Source organism: Lepus europaeus, chromosome 1 (assembly GCF_033115175.1).
Source record: "Lepus europaeus isolate LE1 chromosome 1, mLepTim1.pri, whole genome shotgun sequence".
Taxonomy (NCBI): Eukaryota; Metazoa; Chordata; class Mammalia; order Lagomorpha; family Leporidae; genus Lepus; species Lepus europaeus.
Window position 1 is genome coordinate 75238156 of NC_084827.1, and position 16782 is coordinate 75254937.

General features: G+C 44.6%; 1 protein-coding gene across 1 annotated transcript in view; it reads right to left on the minus strand.

Moving 5' to 3' along the window:
* The window catches only part of MAP3K19 (mitogen-activated protein kinase kinase kinase 19), a 51100-nt gene extending 34570 nt beyond the window's left edge, over positions 1–16530 (minus strand). Inside the window, exons 1-5 of the mRNA XM_062199322.1 lie at positions 16357–16530; positions 14113–14301; positions 12004–12158; positions 9003–9118; positions 3679–3794 (exon numbers count right to left, since the gene is read on the minus strand). Coding sequence (XP_062055306.1) covers positions 3679–3794; positions 9003–9118; positions 12004–12158; positions 14113–14301; positions 16357–16530 — 750 coding nt within the window. The remainder of the gene's footprint in view (positions 1–3678; positions 3795–9002; positions 9119–12003; positions 12159–14112; positions 14302–16356) is intronic.
* Positions 16531–16782: the final 252 nt, after the last annotated feature.

The following is a 16782-nucleotide window of genomic DNA, read 5'->3' on the forward strand; positions in this document are numbered from 1 at the left end:
GGAATCATAGCGGTGATTAGCATTTACATTTATGATGCCAGTCTCTGTTCTAAACATCTTACAGATACTGACTAACTTAATCCTCACGACAGCTCTAAAGGTAGGGATGATTATCTTTGTTTCCAACGCCACACAGCTATCCAGTGATAGTCAGGATTCAGAGCTAGACTCTGAGGTCTGATGCCAAGCTTGTAACCTCCGTGCAGTCTTGGCACTACGAACAGTTTGAAACAAAGAATATCAACAAGAAGGAGAAAGAAAGAAATCAATAGCAATCAGCAAAATAAAGAGAAAGGATACCCAAACCTAATTTATACATTTTACACAGAAAAAAAAAAAAAAAAAAAGATGTGTGCCAACAGCAGGGGCCTGGTAAAAATCTCTGCCCTGAAATAAACTGAAGACACATAAACACCACAAACAAAAGGATTAGTTTGAAGGTGATCCTGAAAATGAAGACTCTAGGGACTGGTGTTGTGTTGTACTTGTTAAGCTGCCACTTGCGGTGCTGGCATCCCATATCAGAGTGCTGGTTTGACGACTGGCTGCTCCTCTTCTGACCCAGTTCCCTGCTAATACACCTGGGAAGGCAGCAGAAGATGGCCCAACTACTTGGTCCCTGCCATCCATGTGGAAAATCCAGATCGAGTTCCATGCCTAGCTGTTGCAGCCAGGTGAATAAATGGATGGAAGATAACACTCTCTATCTCTCTCTCTCTCTCTCTCTGTCCCTGTCACTCTGCCTTTTAAGTAAGTAAATAACTCTTTGAAAAAGACAATGAAGACTTTGAAAAAGGGGTGGACGCGTGGTGCAGCAGGTTAAGCTGCTGCCTGGGCTGCCCAGACCTCATGTTGGAGTGCCAGTTTGAGTCCCAGTTACTGTGTTTCCTGCTAATGCATCCTGAAAGGTAGCAGTTGACTTGGGAATTTGGGCCTGTCACCCTTGTGGAAGACCTCAATGGAGTTCCTGGCTCTTAGCTTTGGCCAAACCCAGCCTTGGCTGTTGTGGGCATTTGGGAAGTGAACCAGTCTATATTTCTCTCTCTCTCTCTCTCTCTCTCTCTCTCTCTCTCTCTGTCTCTCTCTCTCGTTCCCTCTCCCTCTCCCTCTCCCTCTCCCTCTCTTCTCTGCTTTTCAAATAGATGAAAATAAATTTTTTTAAAAGACTTTAAAACAGAAGCAGGGCCGGCACCGTGGCTCAACAGGCTAATCCTCTGCCTTGCGATGCCGGCACCCCAGGTTCTAGTCCCGGTTGGGGCGCCGGATTCTGTCCCGGTTGCCCCTCTTCCAGGCCAGCTCTCTGCTGTGGCCAGGGAGTGCAGTGGAGGATGGCCCAAGTGCTTGGGCCCTGCATCCCATGGGAGACCAGGAGAAGCACCTGGCTCCTGCCTTGGTTCAGCGCGGTGCGCCGGCAGCCATTGGAGGGTGAACCAATGGCAAAGGAAGACCTTTCTCTCTGTCTCTCTCTCTCTGTCCACTCTGCCTGTCAAACAAAACAAAACAAAACAAAAAACAAAAACAAAAACAGAAGCAGTTCAGAATTTTCTTTTCTTTTCTTTTTTTTTTTTAAGAGAAAAGGTTTATTGTCAAGTGGGGGAAACCCAACAGGCGGCCTCTCTGCATGAGGGAACAGTGAGAATTTTCTAACATATGGTTTGGTGTCACAGGAGTTGAATTGAAATAATAACAACCTAATAGTGAGTGAAGGAGAGAAACATTAGATTAGCAAACCCCTCACATAGATGGATTTCATAAACCACTGACAACAACTCAGAAAGTGAAAGGTGGTCAAGAAATGGAACGTGGCATTCTCACCTGCACACAATGGAGCCCCAGAGCCACAGGAGAGAAAAGCAACGTTAAAATTGCAGGTAATGAAGTTTGGAAAGAAGATTCTTTTAGATGGAAAACCACTGGGAGGGTCTATAAAGAGCATCTTGAGAGCAATCCTCCCAGCATGACAACTGCTTATGTTTGTGCACTATAAAGAACTATTTCAGACAGCCAAAAAGAAAAGCAAGCACCCATTCAAAGAAAAGGAGGGAAAGATAACCTTGGGGCTTGCCATTGAAGCCCTAGAGAAAGCACTAGAGAAGAAATGGCAAGCCCAACAGTGGAAGAGTCTATTCAGCCCTCAAAAAGGAGTTCAACTTTTATTTCAACAACAGTAAGAAGAAATGCATAGCAAAAGTTCAAAGAAAGTTCTGAAGTTGAGTGAAAAGAATACTAATATGAAGGGAGTTTTGGTCCTTTCAAAAAGACAATTGCATAAGTATATTCTAGAAAATGAAAAGCAAATGTGTTTTTGTTCATCAATTTATTTAGGCATCACAGAGACAAAGCTGGAGAGAGAGAGGTGGACACAGGGAAAGAGAGCTTCCACCTGCTCATGCATGGTTCTCCTATGAATCTTTTGAAAGTCCTTCAAAGAGAGTAGTAAGATTTTTAACTATTCAGGCTAAGTGAATTTTTTTAAAGAATTATTTTATTTATTTGAAAGGTGGAATGGCAGAGAAAGAGAGAGAGAAAACACTCCTATCTGTTGGTCACTCCCCCAAATGGCTACAATACCCAGGGCTGGGCCAGGCCTAAGCCAGGAGCCAGGAACTCCATCTGGGTCTCCCAAGTGGGTGGCAGGGGCCCAACTACTCTATTCTCCACTGCTTTCTACCAGAGAATTGGATTGGAAACAGAGCAGCCAGGACTCAAAGCAGCACACAGCTTAACCTACTATACTACAAAGCTAGCCCTTAAATTAATTCTTAAAAACAGTCAAAAGGCAGAAATGAGTATGCCATGCAAAGTACATCTCCAGGTCGCTCTCTGGGCAGTCACTGTTACCAGTTATATACCTTGGGCATTATTCTATTTTCTATGGGTCACAATGTTGGTTACTAGTATTGTATGGTATAGTATGGTACTGTATTGTATGGGACATGTTGTGGAGTCATTCATTGGAATGATGATCACACGAGGTACCCCTTTATGGTCCCCAATGATGGAATTTATATCAGAATAATGATCTCTATTTCAGTATTAATGTACATAAAGACTAGCTATATTTAATTGGTATGAGTTCAGCTGCAACAATCTGAAATTAGACACATACAGGTATGGGCTGAATGTTTGTGTCGTCCTAAAATTCATCCAAACCTTCAGTGTGATGGTAGTTGAAAGCGAAGCCTTTCAGAGGTGATTAGGTCTTGAGGGTGGAGCCCCTGTGATGATATTAGTGTATTTATAAAAGAGACCCCATAGGTCTAGCCAGCTCTCCATCCACCACGTGAGAATACAATGACAGGCGGGCAGCCTGCAACCTGGAAAGAGCCCTCACCAGAACCCAACCATGTTGGCACCTTGATCACAGACATCCAGGCTCCAGAAAAGTACAAACACATTTCTTTGTTTATAAACTTCCCAATCTATGGTATTTGTTAATAGTAGCCCCAAATGACTAACACACACACACACATACACGTACATTATGTATAAGTTTCAGAATAGATTAGTGGGTTACTGCTCTGACATGAAACTAATTGTGATTTAAGTTTTTATTATTGCATTAAGGTGTATGATTATTACCTATGATTATTACAAAATATCGAAGCAACACTGATGGTGCAGTATGTGGAGCAGGTTTTCCAGCCTTTGTTAGCTTCTTTAAAGAAAGCATCTTACCTCACTTTCACTGATGCTTTGCAAGATTATGTTTTGAGTTTTGGTGACTGTCATTACATCCGTTGGAGAAGAGTTTGTATCATGACAAATGTCAAGCAATGATTCAGCATGTGTTTCTGATGGAAGAAACAGAAGAACGTATGTTGGTAAGATTCACCTCAAGCAACTGCATAGGAAATCTAGCTCTAGGTTCTAGAGTCAGCCCCATTTATCAAAAATTTTCCTGAAATAGGGTCTGGGATCCTGTTGACCCTTCAGAGAAATAATTTTGACAGGAAGAAGTATGAGAACAGGACAAATCCATGGAATGGATGACTTACAATTTTTAGAACTCAGTAATGGTAGCTATCATTATTTAAAGAGAGAAAAAAATTAACAGTTACTTTAATTTTGAGCAAATAATATATTTTTGAGAGTTAAAGGAAATCAGGCAACAGCTAAGTGCCTACCAAGCCTTAAGCTCCGGGGAGAGTTGAATGTAACCAAGAGTCACATTTTGCTTTGATATAAACCCGGTCACCTCACTCTTAATGTCCTTGCTGCAACATCTCTGTGGATGCTGGAGTGTGAGGAAGAAATTTTTTTTAAAGATTTATTATTTATTTGAAAGTCATAGTTACACAGAGAGAAGAGAGGCAGAGAGAGAGAGAGAGAGGTCTTCCATCCGATGGTTCAGTCCCCAGTTGGCCACAACTGCTGGAGCTGCGCCGATCTGAAGCCAGGAGCCCACTCCAGGTCTCCCACGTTGGTGTGGGGCCCAAGAACTTGGGCCATCTTCTACTGCTTTCCCAGGCCATAGCAGAGAGCTAGATAGGAAGTGGAGCAGCCGGGACTCGAACAGGTGCCCATATGGGATACCGGTGCTCCAGGCCAGGGCGTTAACCCGCTTCGCCACAGCGCTGGCCCAGTGAGGAAGAAATTTTAACCATTAAATCTGTCAGCAGCTGGCTCAGGGTGTGGCACCCTCTTCTGCAGGGGCCCACATGCACAGGAAGGACATTGTCCCTCATGTTTCATGAGGATTAGCCCTCATCATGGTAGACAGAGCTTCTTGAGGGCCAGTGCTGGGCATAGGAAATTAAGCCTCTGCCTGCAGTGCCGGCATCCCATATGGATACCAGTTTGAGTCCCAGCTGTTCCACTTCCGATCCAGCTCCCTGCTAATGGTCTGGGAAAGCAGTGGAAGATGCTCCAAGTCCCTGGGATCCTGCACCATGTGGAGGACCCAGAAGAAACTATGTTTGGATTGGCCCAGCTCAGGCCATTGTGGCCATTTAGGGAGTGGAACCAGCAGATGGAAGACCTTTCTCTCTGTCTCTCCCTCTCTCTCTCTCTCTGTAACTCTGCCTTTCAAATAAGTAAATATATTTTTAAAGATTTATTTATTTATTTATTTGAAAGGCAGAGTTACACAGAGAGAGAGAGAGGAGAGGCAGAGAGAGAGAGAGAGAGAGAGGTCTTCCATCCGATGGTTCACTCCCCAGTTGGCTGCAACGGCCGGAGCTGTGCTGATCTGAAGCCAGGAGCCAGGAGCTTCCTCCGGGTCTCCCACGTGGGTGCAGGGCCCAAGCACTTGGACCATCTTTTACTGCTTTCCAAGGCCATAGCAGAGAGCTGGATTGGAAGTGGAGCAGCCAGAACTTGAACCGACACCCATATGGGATGCCAGTGGCGCTTCAGGCCAGGCGTTAACCTGCTGTGCCACAGCGCCGGCCCGAGTAAATATATTTTTTAAAAGTTTCTTGGTCTATTTCACTTAACTGTGAAACACCTGTATGACTTGTCCAGGGTAGTAAAGTCTTAGGGCTGGCCTAGTCAGTGCACGAGTTTCCTTCTCTGAATCTCTACCTATAGCCCTTTTGTGGGAAGTACGGATGATCACAATACAATGAAACTAACAAGTTAAATCAGAGCTGTGCAGCCCACCCAGTAATTTTTTAAAAAATTAGATCACATACCTTTTGTTTCTGGTGAGTAAAAGGGGAAATACCATTGAATTAAATAGCTATCAACAGTTATCAATTCAAACAGTTGCGGTTAACAGATTTGTTTTAGGCAAAGCTGCTGAGTGGAACCCCTAACAATGAGCTGGACATGACATTTGCTCTACAGCTGTCAAAGATAAAGGCCCTCAGCTCATCCCAGCATAACTTCCCACCTTGCACTAGAAGCCGTATTAAATGTATAGCATTCTGGGGCCGGAACTGAAGTGTAGTGGGTAAAGCCACCGCCTGCAGTGCCGGCATCCCCTATGGGCACTGGTTTGAGATCCAGCTGCTCCACTTCCAATCCAGCTCCCTGCTAATTGCCTGGGAAATCAGCGAAGGTGATCCAAGTCCTTGGGCCCCTGCACCTTCATGGGAGACCTGTAAGAAGCTTCTGGCTCCTGGCTTTGGATTGGTGTAGCTTGCCGTTGCGGCCATCTGGGGTGTGAACCAGCAGATGGAAGACCTCTCTCTCTCTCTCTCTCTCTCTCTCTGCCTCTCTGTAATTCTGCCTTTCAAATAAATAAATCTTTTTAAAAAATCTATAGAGTCTGAACACAAACAGTTGATTCCCAGTCAGTTCCCAGGAGTCACTGCTGTCATTTGTATCCCCTTCTGCTACCCTGACCTCTTCGAGTAGGCGTGGGCTCTTCACAACAAGAACTCCCTCTTCCAATGTCTGTTCCACTTATCTTTAGCTGAAAAACATTGACTCTGGACTCAGGCTCTTCCTTTCCTCACTACGTTTTCCTTTCTTACTCCGTGCAATCTATTTTCTGCTTTCATTTTGCCCTTGAAACTTCTCCCTTCCTCCCCATATCTGTGATGTAATCTTTTTTCCAATTTGACATTGTTTCCTGCTTCTTTCCTTCTTAGGACTTTCTCTGTCTCTCTTCTCCGGAGTCTCAAGGTGCTCATCTCTCCGTAAGGGTGTGTGGGTAATCCCATGGGACCCCACAGCCTGGCCACTGGCAGGCAGTGGAGCTCCAGGCTCATTTCCCCCATCCCCCTTCCTGTTGGAAGCCTTGTGGCTGTGCCTTTGTGGTGAGAGCCGATGAGCAAGCCCCACATTCCAGATGAGCAACTCCCACATTCCGGATGTAGGCCAATTGCACAAAGGAGCCCAGGGGCCTACGTGGCCTACGTGACCTATAAGTCGATTGGTTAGGGGTCTTTTGGCATGCTGCCCCTTCTGCCCTACAGAATTGCTGTTACTACCCCAGGATTTTTCTCCCCCTCTTACCCTATAAAAGTCTGTGCCTGATCGCTAATAAATGGACATGCTCATCAGGCCTGTCTCCAGTGTTTCTTGTTGAGAGACACCATCGTTCTTCCAGCCCGACAGCTGAGGGTCTTACACAGAGAGACCTCAAGGTGGGTACACCTGCCTAGTTCAACCCTCTGCAATTTCGCCTCATCATCCATCCTTCAACTATCTCATGCACTTTCAGGTCCTCATAAACTTTCTGCAGAGAACTCCCAACCTAACACCTCAACCCCTCCTTATCCACAACCCCTGTCCTACAGAAAGTTGCTGCTCAAAAGTCCCAACCTTCTCTCAAAGTCATTGTTTTTTAAGCTCATTACCCACCCACCCCCCATTCAATACCTTTACCAAATCAGAATATTATGCTATCTTGTTGGTTGTCTTTCTGTCTCTACATTGTTTGAGGCCTGAAATTTTATTTTGTTAATTTATTTTTCAAAGATTGATTTATCTAGTTGGAAGGCAGAGTGACACAGAGAGGGAGAAACACAGACAGAAAGAGGGATCTCCCATCTGCTGGCTTGCTCCCCAAAGGCTGGCAATAGCCAGAACTGGGTCAGGCTGAAGTCAAGAGACAGGAACTCCATCCAGGTCTCCCCCGGGGGTGGCAAGAGCCCAAGCACCTGGGTCATCAGCTGATGCTTCCCAGGCACATTAACAGAAAGCTGGATCAGAAGTAGAGAAGGGCTGGCACCATGGCTCACTTGATTAATCCTCCGCCTGCAGCTCCGGCATCCCATATGGGCGCCGGGTTCTAGTCCCGGTTGCTCCTCTTCCAGTCCAGCTCTCTGCTATGGCCCAGGAGGGCAGTGGAGGATGGCCCAAGTGCTTGGGCCCTGCACCCGCATGGGAGACCAGGAGGAAGCACCTGGCTCCTGGCTTCGGATCGGCATAGTTCCGGCCGTAGCGGCCATCTGGGGGGGGGGGGGTTGAACCAATGGAAGGAAGACCTTTCTCTCTGTCTCTCTCTCTCTCACTGTTTAATTCTATCTGCCAAAAAAAGAAGTGGAGGAGCTGGGACTCAGTGCTAGGCTCTCTGACATGGGATGTGGACATCCCAAGTGGCAGTTTAACTCGCTGTGGCACAGTGCCCACCCAGGTCTGCAACTTTACAATCAACTTCAATGCAACTCTCAGCTTTAGCTTCTGCGCCTTCTCCACCAGCTTTACATCTCGAAGTTCTGTGAATTGTTCTTTCACAATAGACTCGCCATACCCAATACTGAGCACTCTCAGGTACACTCTTTATGGCGTTTCTAGCTTCTTAACGGAGATGTCTGCCTTTTCCCTGAAGTCCATTCTACACAGTAAGAACAGGTTAGTTCTCCTAAAACATGGCTTTCATCGTCCTCAGGTTTAAAATTCCTCAGTGACTCTGTTTTATTGAGGGAAACATTTGTCCTTCAGCCTAACATTGAAGCCTGTCCCCAGCCACTTTATGGATTTGATCTTCTGTTTCTCTTTTCTCTGATGTGAATGTTTGGTTCCAGGCTCCCATCGGCCTCAGGGATTGGTTAAGCTTACTCATAACACACTGCTTCTACAGTACAAAAATCAAGTCCTTTCCTCTTTTCAAGGATCCCAGTGAGACTCACCTGTTCAGGAAACCTTTACAGGTATACACCTGTGCCCTGCTGAGAAGCCTCAAACAACAAGTCCACCCGACAACAAAGACAAGCAGCCCTCACAAGTCAGCGGCTGCTCAGTGGCAGGCTTGTCACTGCACCTTCCCCTGCGACCGGGTCTGTGCCTCTGCTCAGGTTCTTCTCCCCATCATTAGCAAACCTTCCCGAATCTCGCCCAGGCTTCAGGAACCCCTACCCATACCCCCTTCCCTTTCAAGTTCACAGCAAACTCTCTTCTCTGACTTCAGTGACATGTCCCTGACCACTCTTCCCACTCTCAGAAGTCTGGAGCTGGCATTAGCCTTACAGCACCAGGGGCCTGCTCAATGAGCAGCTGTAGGCTGGGTTCCTTTAAGTCAATCCATCAGACAGATGTGGGAAAAGAAAGACTCCTAAGAGGGCTCTTTTTCAGTTAAAGAATTGCACACATGGAATAAAAATATTTACCTGGTTTTGGCATAGAATTCATTAGAATGTCCAATAACTGCTGTCTCCTCAAACTCTCTATTTGTGACACATAATGTATTGCTGATTTTCCACTAAAATCGCAGAGTTTGGGATCTCTAAGGATGAAATCAACATCAAAGATTACTTAGTTAAATTTGCTGAAAATGAAAATCAGTATGAGAGGAAAAACCACTGACATCAAATAAGTAAAAGTTTATGCAGTTTGAAGATAATTACTTAAAAGTGTATAAAATAAAGGATGACATTTTTAAAGATGTTGAATGAAAGGGATAAATCTCTACCTTACTCCCATGCTGAATCTCCATTCTAAAAACATCTAAGATTTGCAGAAAGCATCCAACTTTGAGAAAAATTGTCATAATTCTTTTTTTTTTTTTTTTTTGACAGGCAGAGTGGACAGTGAGAGAGAGAGACAGAGAGAAAGGTCTTCCTTTGCCATTGGTTCACCCTCTAATGGCCACTGTGGCCGGCGCACCGGGCTGATCTGAAGCCAGGAACCAGGTGCTTCTCCTGGTCTCCCATGGGGTACAGGGCCCAAGCACTTGGGCCATCCTCCACTGCACTTCCGGGCCATAGCAGAGAGCTGGCCTGGAAGAGGGGCAACCGGGACAGAATCCGGCGCCCCAGCCGGGACTAGAACCTGGTGTGCCGGCGCCGCAAGGCTGGGTATTAGCCTGTTGAGCCACAGTACCTGCCTGTCATAATTCTTTAAGGGTATGTAAATCAAGTAAAGATAAAAATATCTTGATAACCTGCTATCCTATTATCCTAAATTGCTCATTTGATTTTTTTTTTCCCAATGACTTGGCTAACTGCTGACTTTTATTTATGTTTTCTAATACTAACTGCAAGTTCTTTTATCACTCAAAAATGGTGGATAGGATAGAATCACTCTTCAAAATTAAGCTGATAATGGGAGTGAGCATTTACCCTAGTGGTTAAGATACCCAGGTGCAACATCAGCGAACCTGGGTTTGATATTCCCAGCTTCTTGCCAATGCAGACCCTGAGAGACAGCAGTGATGGCTCAAGTAATTGGGTTTCTGCCATCCGCATGGGAGACCCAGCTGAGTTCCCAACTTTGACTCTGGCCTAGCCCGAGCCACTGTAGACATTTGGGGGAATGAACCATGGTTCAGAATGCTCTCTTTCTGTATTGTGTTGAATCTTAGCATAAACTATCAGTTTAGAGAAATCTAAAGAATAAATGATGAGAATGCTATTAACAGATTTTGGTGAGGGAAACAATGATAAAACTTGCTTTATTTGTCATGTTCCAAGAAGGAGCAGGTTGATCATGGTCTCTGACCTAAAACCTTTGAATTTGAATCTCTTTAATGCTATGGTACTGGGTAATGTGTTCTGCATTGTCACAATATTCTCCTGTGGTCTTATCTCCATCAAAGGTCATATTTCAAAAGAAATACTATACTGCCACTGCCCTACTACATGGCCTTTAGCAAGTCACTCAACTTGTTGGGTCTCAGCTTATTCATCTGCCTGAATTAGTGTTTCTACACACAGCAGCCTTGGATCTCCAGCCTTGTAGACTCCACTCCAAACCTATTGAACACCGTCTTTGGAGTGGTGTCCAGAAAACTCCAATTTTAACAATTGCCTCTGTTGTTTCCTAACACAAAAGTCTATGGTAGCTACAAAATTCCATTATACTCACTGATCCTTTTTAAAAAGCTCATGTCCTTGAAGCTCTCCCCCTCTTTTTTTATTTTTTATTTTATTTGACAGAGTTAGACAGTGAGAGAGAGAGACAGAGAGAAAGGTCTTCCTTCCATTAGTTCACCCCTGAAATGGCTGCTACGGCCGGCACTGCGCCGATCTGAAGCCAGGAGCCAGGTGCTTCCTCCTGGTCACCCATGCAGGTGTAGGTGCCCAAGGACTTGGGCCATCCTCCACTGCCCTCCCGGGCCACAGCAGAGAGCTGGACTGGAAGAGGAGCAACCAGGACTAGAACTCGGCGCCCATATGGAATGCCGGTGCCACAGGCCAGAGGATTAACCTAGTGAGCCATGGCACCGGCCCTCCCCCTCTTTTTTTTTTAAATGAAATTTATATAAAATACTGAGAAGGAGCTTGAACCATCTGTTCTTATTTGATGACAAGATATCTAGGTAACATCAGTAGCAAATTGCAATACTTTTTTTTAAAGAAAAATTGTTCACCTTCTCCCTCTTAAAAGAGCATTTGGCATGTAGCCAGTTTTTTTTTCTTTTGACAGGCAGAGTGGACAGTGAGAGAGACAGAGAGAAAGGTCTTCCTTTGCTGTTGGTTCACCCTCCAATGGACACTGCAGCCAGGGCACTGTGCTGATCCGAAGGCAGGAGCCAGGTGCTTCTCCTGGTCTCCCATGCGGGTGCAAGGCCCAAGGACCTGGGCCATCCTCCACTGCACTCCCGGGCCACCGCAGAGAGCTGGCCTGGAAGAGGAGCAACCAGGACAGAATCCGGCACCCCAACCGGGACTAGAACCTGGGGTGCTGGCGCCACAGGCGGAGGATTAGCCTAGTGAACCGTGGCGCTGGCCATGTAGCTATTTTAATGTAACTGAAAATCACTGTTCTAAACTACTTTTGATAGATTGACAATGCTTTTCAAAATAATTAGTAGTGTATTAGAGTAAGCTGCTGCATACTCGAGAATTATTTGATGTTCCTAGTAACTACTAACAGTCATTACCTAAACAAGTAAAGAGTTGGATACCATAATAATAATATATACCAAACTTTGACATCTGTACGTCACTTTGCAATTGCAAATTTCCTCTTATGATGATGCATGTGCATTTGATATATTCAAGGGTCCTTCCAAAAGCTCATGGAAAATGAAATTAAAAGATGGCGCCAAATTTCCAGAAACTTTTGGAAGCCCTCTCATATAACCGAAAACAATCTAGTTGGCATGTGATTTCTGTAACAATGGAATAGACACCTGCTGGCAGGTGCTGGCCAGCCACTCATACTCACGCATGGTGCCTGAGGAGCTCAGACAGAACTTCCACAGGTCTGTATGCTGTTAACATATCAAGACTCTCAAACAGGTCCACATCTCTCACAGCCAGCATCAGAGGGGTCAAGCCATGTTGGTTTGGGAAATTTATGTCCAGGAACTCTTCAGATTCCTTTAAAACACGAATCTTTATTTCCATGGTGTTTTTACTGTCTGGCTCTTGTTACTAATCACGGCATTGTCATTACTCGGCCAATTCTTATTTTAATGTCAATATGTTCTTTCTCAAAATCTATCCTGAAAGGGAGGTGTTGTGGTGAAAGAACAGAAGCCTGAAAGGCAAACTTGGGTTTCAATCTCAGCTCCTTGAGCTGTTTATTTAGCTTCCCTGGTTCGTGATATCAGGAGCACCCTGTTCAATGGCGATTAAGTCATTTTGGTAAAATAAGGGACATCCAGTTAAATGATGAGTAATTTTCATTTGGGGTATATTTATAGTGAAAAAAATATTTGTTGTTGATCTGAAACTGGAATTGAACTGAGTGTCCCAATTTTATAAGCAAAAGGCAGCAACCATGTCTGTTGGCCTTCAGAGTCCTTACTTGGAAAGTTGGAAACCCAGTGTCTTCCTTGTAGGTTGCTTTGATGATTAGAATGGAGTCTGAAAGGCACTGATGAGAGTATGTAACACGCAGTAGGTGCTCGGTAAACATTACTTGAATGAATGAATGATTTACAATAATAAGGCAGCTCATTAAATTGTATTTTTGTAGTCAAATGGAAGTGGGTATGTAGATGTTACTTGTAGCTTCAATGAAAGTGAAATTTACTTCGAATAAAACAGCACTGAAAAACTACAGGAAGGCCAAAATATCCAAATTGTTTATTTTGTAGACAAAACAACCCACTAATTTCCATCTCTACTCCACTTTACACCAGTGTCTCTACCTCAGCTTCTCTAGGGGACAAAGTGATAATGATATCACCTCAGAGGGGTGCTGTGGGAATTAGTTAATTTTTTCATACTCTGGGAAGAAATCACCTCTTATACCAATGTTTATTACTAGTTAGAACCAATAAAAAAGTCTTGAGTTGTTAATAGTCTTGCAACAGCACATAAATCTGTTGCTTAAGCTGTGTATCCAGTTACAGGCATCAGTTTATTAAAACTGAGCAGAAAACGTGGTTGTGTAAACAAAAAATCAGATTATAATTACAGCTGTTGAAACTACCATTAAAATAAAATTTATTGTCTTTCAAAAAATTTCTAAGCCTTGGTTCACCATATATGTCAACCTTAGACTAACATTTGGTACAACAAAAAAGATGTAAAGTGGCCTTTGGTTTTGCTACATTTATCCTTGAACTGTACTGAATGTGACTAGAATGTCATTCATTTTCCTTTGTCTGTTTGTGTCTTTACCATAGGGACATGAAGAAACTGTTTCCTAGCAGCAATTGATTTCCCTTCAGTTGGAAGATCACGTGGTCTAGACAGTACCTCTGAAGGTGAACGCCAACAGTAGACAAATGCAGGTTACTAATAATTAATGCCCTTGATTATGCATATGATCTTACATGATGCTTGAGGGAAAAAGTAGCTGGAAGTAGAAAATCTAAACAAGAGGATCGATAACTCAAGAAGGCAGCATTTTATAAAAGGTATCCTCTTAACTGCTTTAGTCACAGTAACTATTATGTAAGGCACAGGCTCTCTGATTCCCTTTTCAAGAGCAAGATAATAACTACATTTGGGCCCAAAGGGATTGAAACAGCAACTGTGCAAATGGCAATGATGTCAAGGGAGCCGTGTAAGCAAGTTGACAGCGGTCCTCCGAGGCTTCCTGCGGGCACATCATTGCCCAGGGGTGCTTCGGGACTTCTAGCATCCAGCTGTAGGAAGGTGGAAAAAAGCCACTGCTAGATTCTTTCATTATGTTGTTTGCCACCCCCACATCCGGTCTGATCCTGTTCCCCACCACCCCCAAGCACAGATTTCTTGGTTGAAACTTTCTGGGATTGCATTCGAAAAGAACCTAATTTTCTTTCAAAGGAGTCACATGTAGTCTGTGCCCTCCTTACCATCCAAGCACTCAAAGGCAGAAGCAAACATCCATGTAACTTACCAGTAAGTGCTGAAGTTGTTCGAGATCGCCTTGCCATGAACTCTGTAGAAGTTGCCTTTGAGGAGCCTGGGCTCCATTGATAGCCAAGAGCTGTCTTTGGATGTCACAACTAGCCACGTGCACCGCAGTCAGGTTGCTGTAATTGCAGAGGGTGATATCTGCACCCTTTTCCAGAAGAAATCCAACAACCTGCAACACAACATTCTTATTTTTCAGCGCTAACCGTATTTTCAGAGCTGATGTGGCTCTGACTCATGATATAGGAAAAGAGAATGAGAAGGGAACAAAAGCAGAGGATTGAGTTAGATAAAGGTGGCCACTATTTGCCTTTTTAAATGTGGTGAAAAATTCTCCGTATGTGGATGATATTCTGGATACTATTTTCAAAGACTAGATATTGTAATTTATGTTAAATTCACAAAACAAAGTTTTATAATTGTCTATAACTTAGAATATAAAGCCCAAACATTGAGGTTTATATAATCTTGACTGCTGCAAATATTTCTGCAAGTGCTTCCAGGGAGACAGTTTCAAATAGTTTAGGAGTGATTAAATTTTTAATTTATTTGAGAAGCAAAGTGAGACAGGCAAACATAACCCCCATTCTCTGGCTCATTCTCCCAATTCTCACAGCACCCAGGTGGGTGGCAGGAGTGAAATCATTTGATTTGTTACTGCTGCTTCCTAGGGTCCACATTACCAGGAAGCTGGAATCAGGAGCAGAGCTGGGTACTGAAGGTGGGCTCTCTGGTATGGGATGCGGGCATTCTAATAATGTGTTAAGTGCTAGGCCAAATATCAGCTCCCTGAAGAGGTAATTTATTCAACAAATATGGTTGGGGCCAGCACTGTGGTGCAGAGGGTTAATGCCCTGGCCTGAAGTGCCAGCATCCCATATGGGCGCTGGGTTCGAGTCTTAGCTGCTCCACTTCCCATCCAGCTCTCTGCTATGGCCTGGGAAAGCAGTAGAAGATGGTCCTTGGGCCCCTGCACCGACTACTGTGGCCAACTGGGGAGTGAACCAGCGGATGGAAGACCTCTCTCTCTCTCTCTGCCTCTCCTATCTGTGCAACGCGGCACCAACCCATTCATTTATCCTCTTGTTAAATATCAATTAAACACCTAGATATGTCAGCCACCTTGCTAGGAGCTGGAGATACAGTTAGAACACAGAGGATGAAGGCTGGTGCTGTGGCTCACTAGGTGCCAGCACCCCGGGTTCTAGTCCCGGTTGGGGCGCCGGATTCTGTCCTGGTTGCTCCTCTTCCAGTCCAGCTCTCTGCTGTGGCCCAAGAAGGCAGTGGAGGATGGCCCAAGTCTTTGGGCCCTGCACCCACATGGGAGACCAGGTAGAAACACCTGGCTCCTGGCTTCGGATCAGCGCAGCACGCTGGCTGTAGCGGCCATTTGGGGGGTGAACCAATGGAAGGAAGACCTTTCTCTCTGTCTCTTTCTCTCACTGTCTAACTCTGCCTGTCAAAAAAAAAAAAAAAGAACACGGAGGACAAAGTCTCCTTCCCTTTTAGGTCTTATTATTTGGTTATTTATTCCTAGTTCCCTACATCAGGTTTAAAGTGTTTTTTAAAACAGAGAATTCAGGGGGTCGGCACCGCGACACAATAGGTTAATCCTCCACCTGCAGCGTGGGCATTCCTTATGGGCGCCAGTTCTAATCTCGGCTGCTCATCTTCCAATCCGGCTCTTTGCTATGGCCTGGGAAAGCAGTGGAGGATGGCCCAAGTGCTTGGGCCCCTGCACCCATGTGGGAGACCCAGAAGAAGCACCTGGCTCCTGGCTTCGGATCAGCGCAGCTCTGGCCATAGCGGCCATTTGGGGAGTGAACCAACAGAAGGAAGACCTTTCTCTCTGTCTCTCCCTCTCACTGTTTGTAACTCTACCTCTCAAATAAATAAATAAGACCTTTAAAAAAATAAAACAGAAAATTCAGTTCCAGATACATCATGATGGAGCAGAGGGTAGGGAACGAAGAAGAAAAACCCAGGATCCTTTATGTGGTTCCATTTGAGCAGTAGCTCCTCGTGGGTGGCATTATTGTGTGATTCACCTCTGTATACACTGTGAAGTCTCGTCCCTGGCCTTGGACACAGCAGGCATATCTGTGGACTGACTGATGGCACCTGTCTAAATTTAGGATGTCTCTTTTGTGCAGATGGGGCATAACCCTGTTCAGAATTCTTAGCTTGGGAGAACACTTATCCCTGGGCCCAGCACACCATGTGTTACCTCTGTTAGATTTTCTTCTGCTGCAGTTATGAGGGGTGTATTCCCAGTCTCTGGGTGCTGAAAGTCAAGGTTTCCGAGAATGGAATGGACATTAGTAATATGATCACAGATGAGCTCCACATCACCTTTTGAAACGACTTCCAGAAAATCATGAATAAGTTTATTTTTATTCATCATGCTAACTCCATATAATTGCCTGCAGGAGAAAAGAAATTACTTTAATTATATGGGAGCCAACAAAGCAATGGGTGGCTCCAGTGTAACATTTTGCCTTTACTGTCACCTGTTTGCTTTTTCATGTGTAAAAATATTATAACAGTTTTAAATACCATTTTGCAAAAGCGAGAAACCTTAAAATTCTGCCAGGTTTTGCATACCTGTGTTAAATTAGGTACAACAATAATTTCAACGTTACTTTGGAAGATC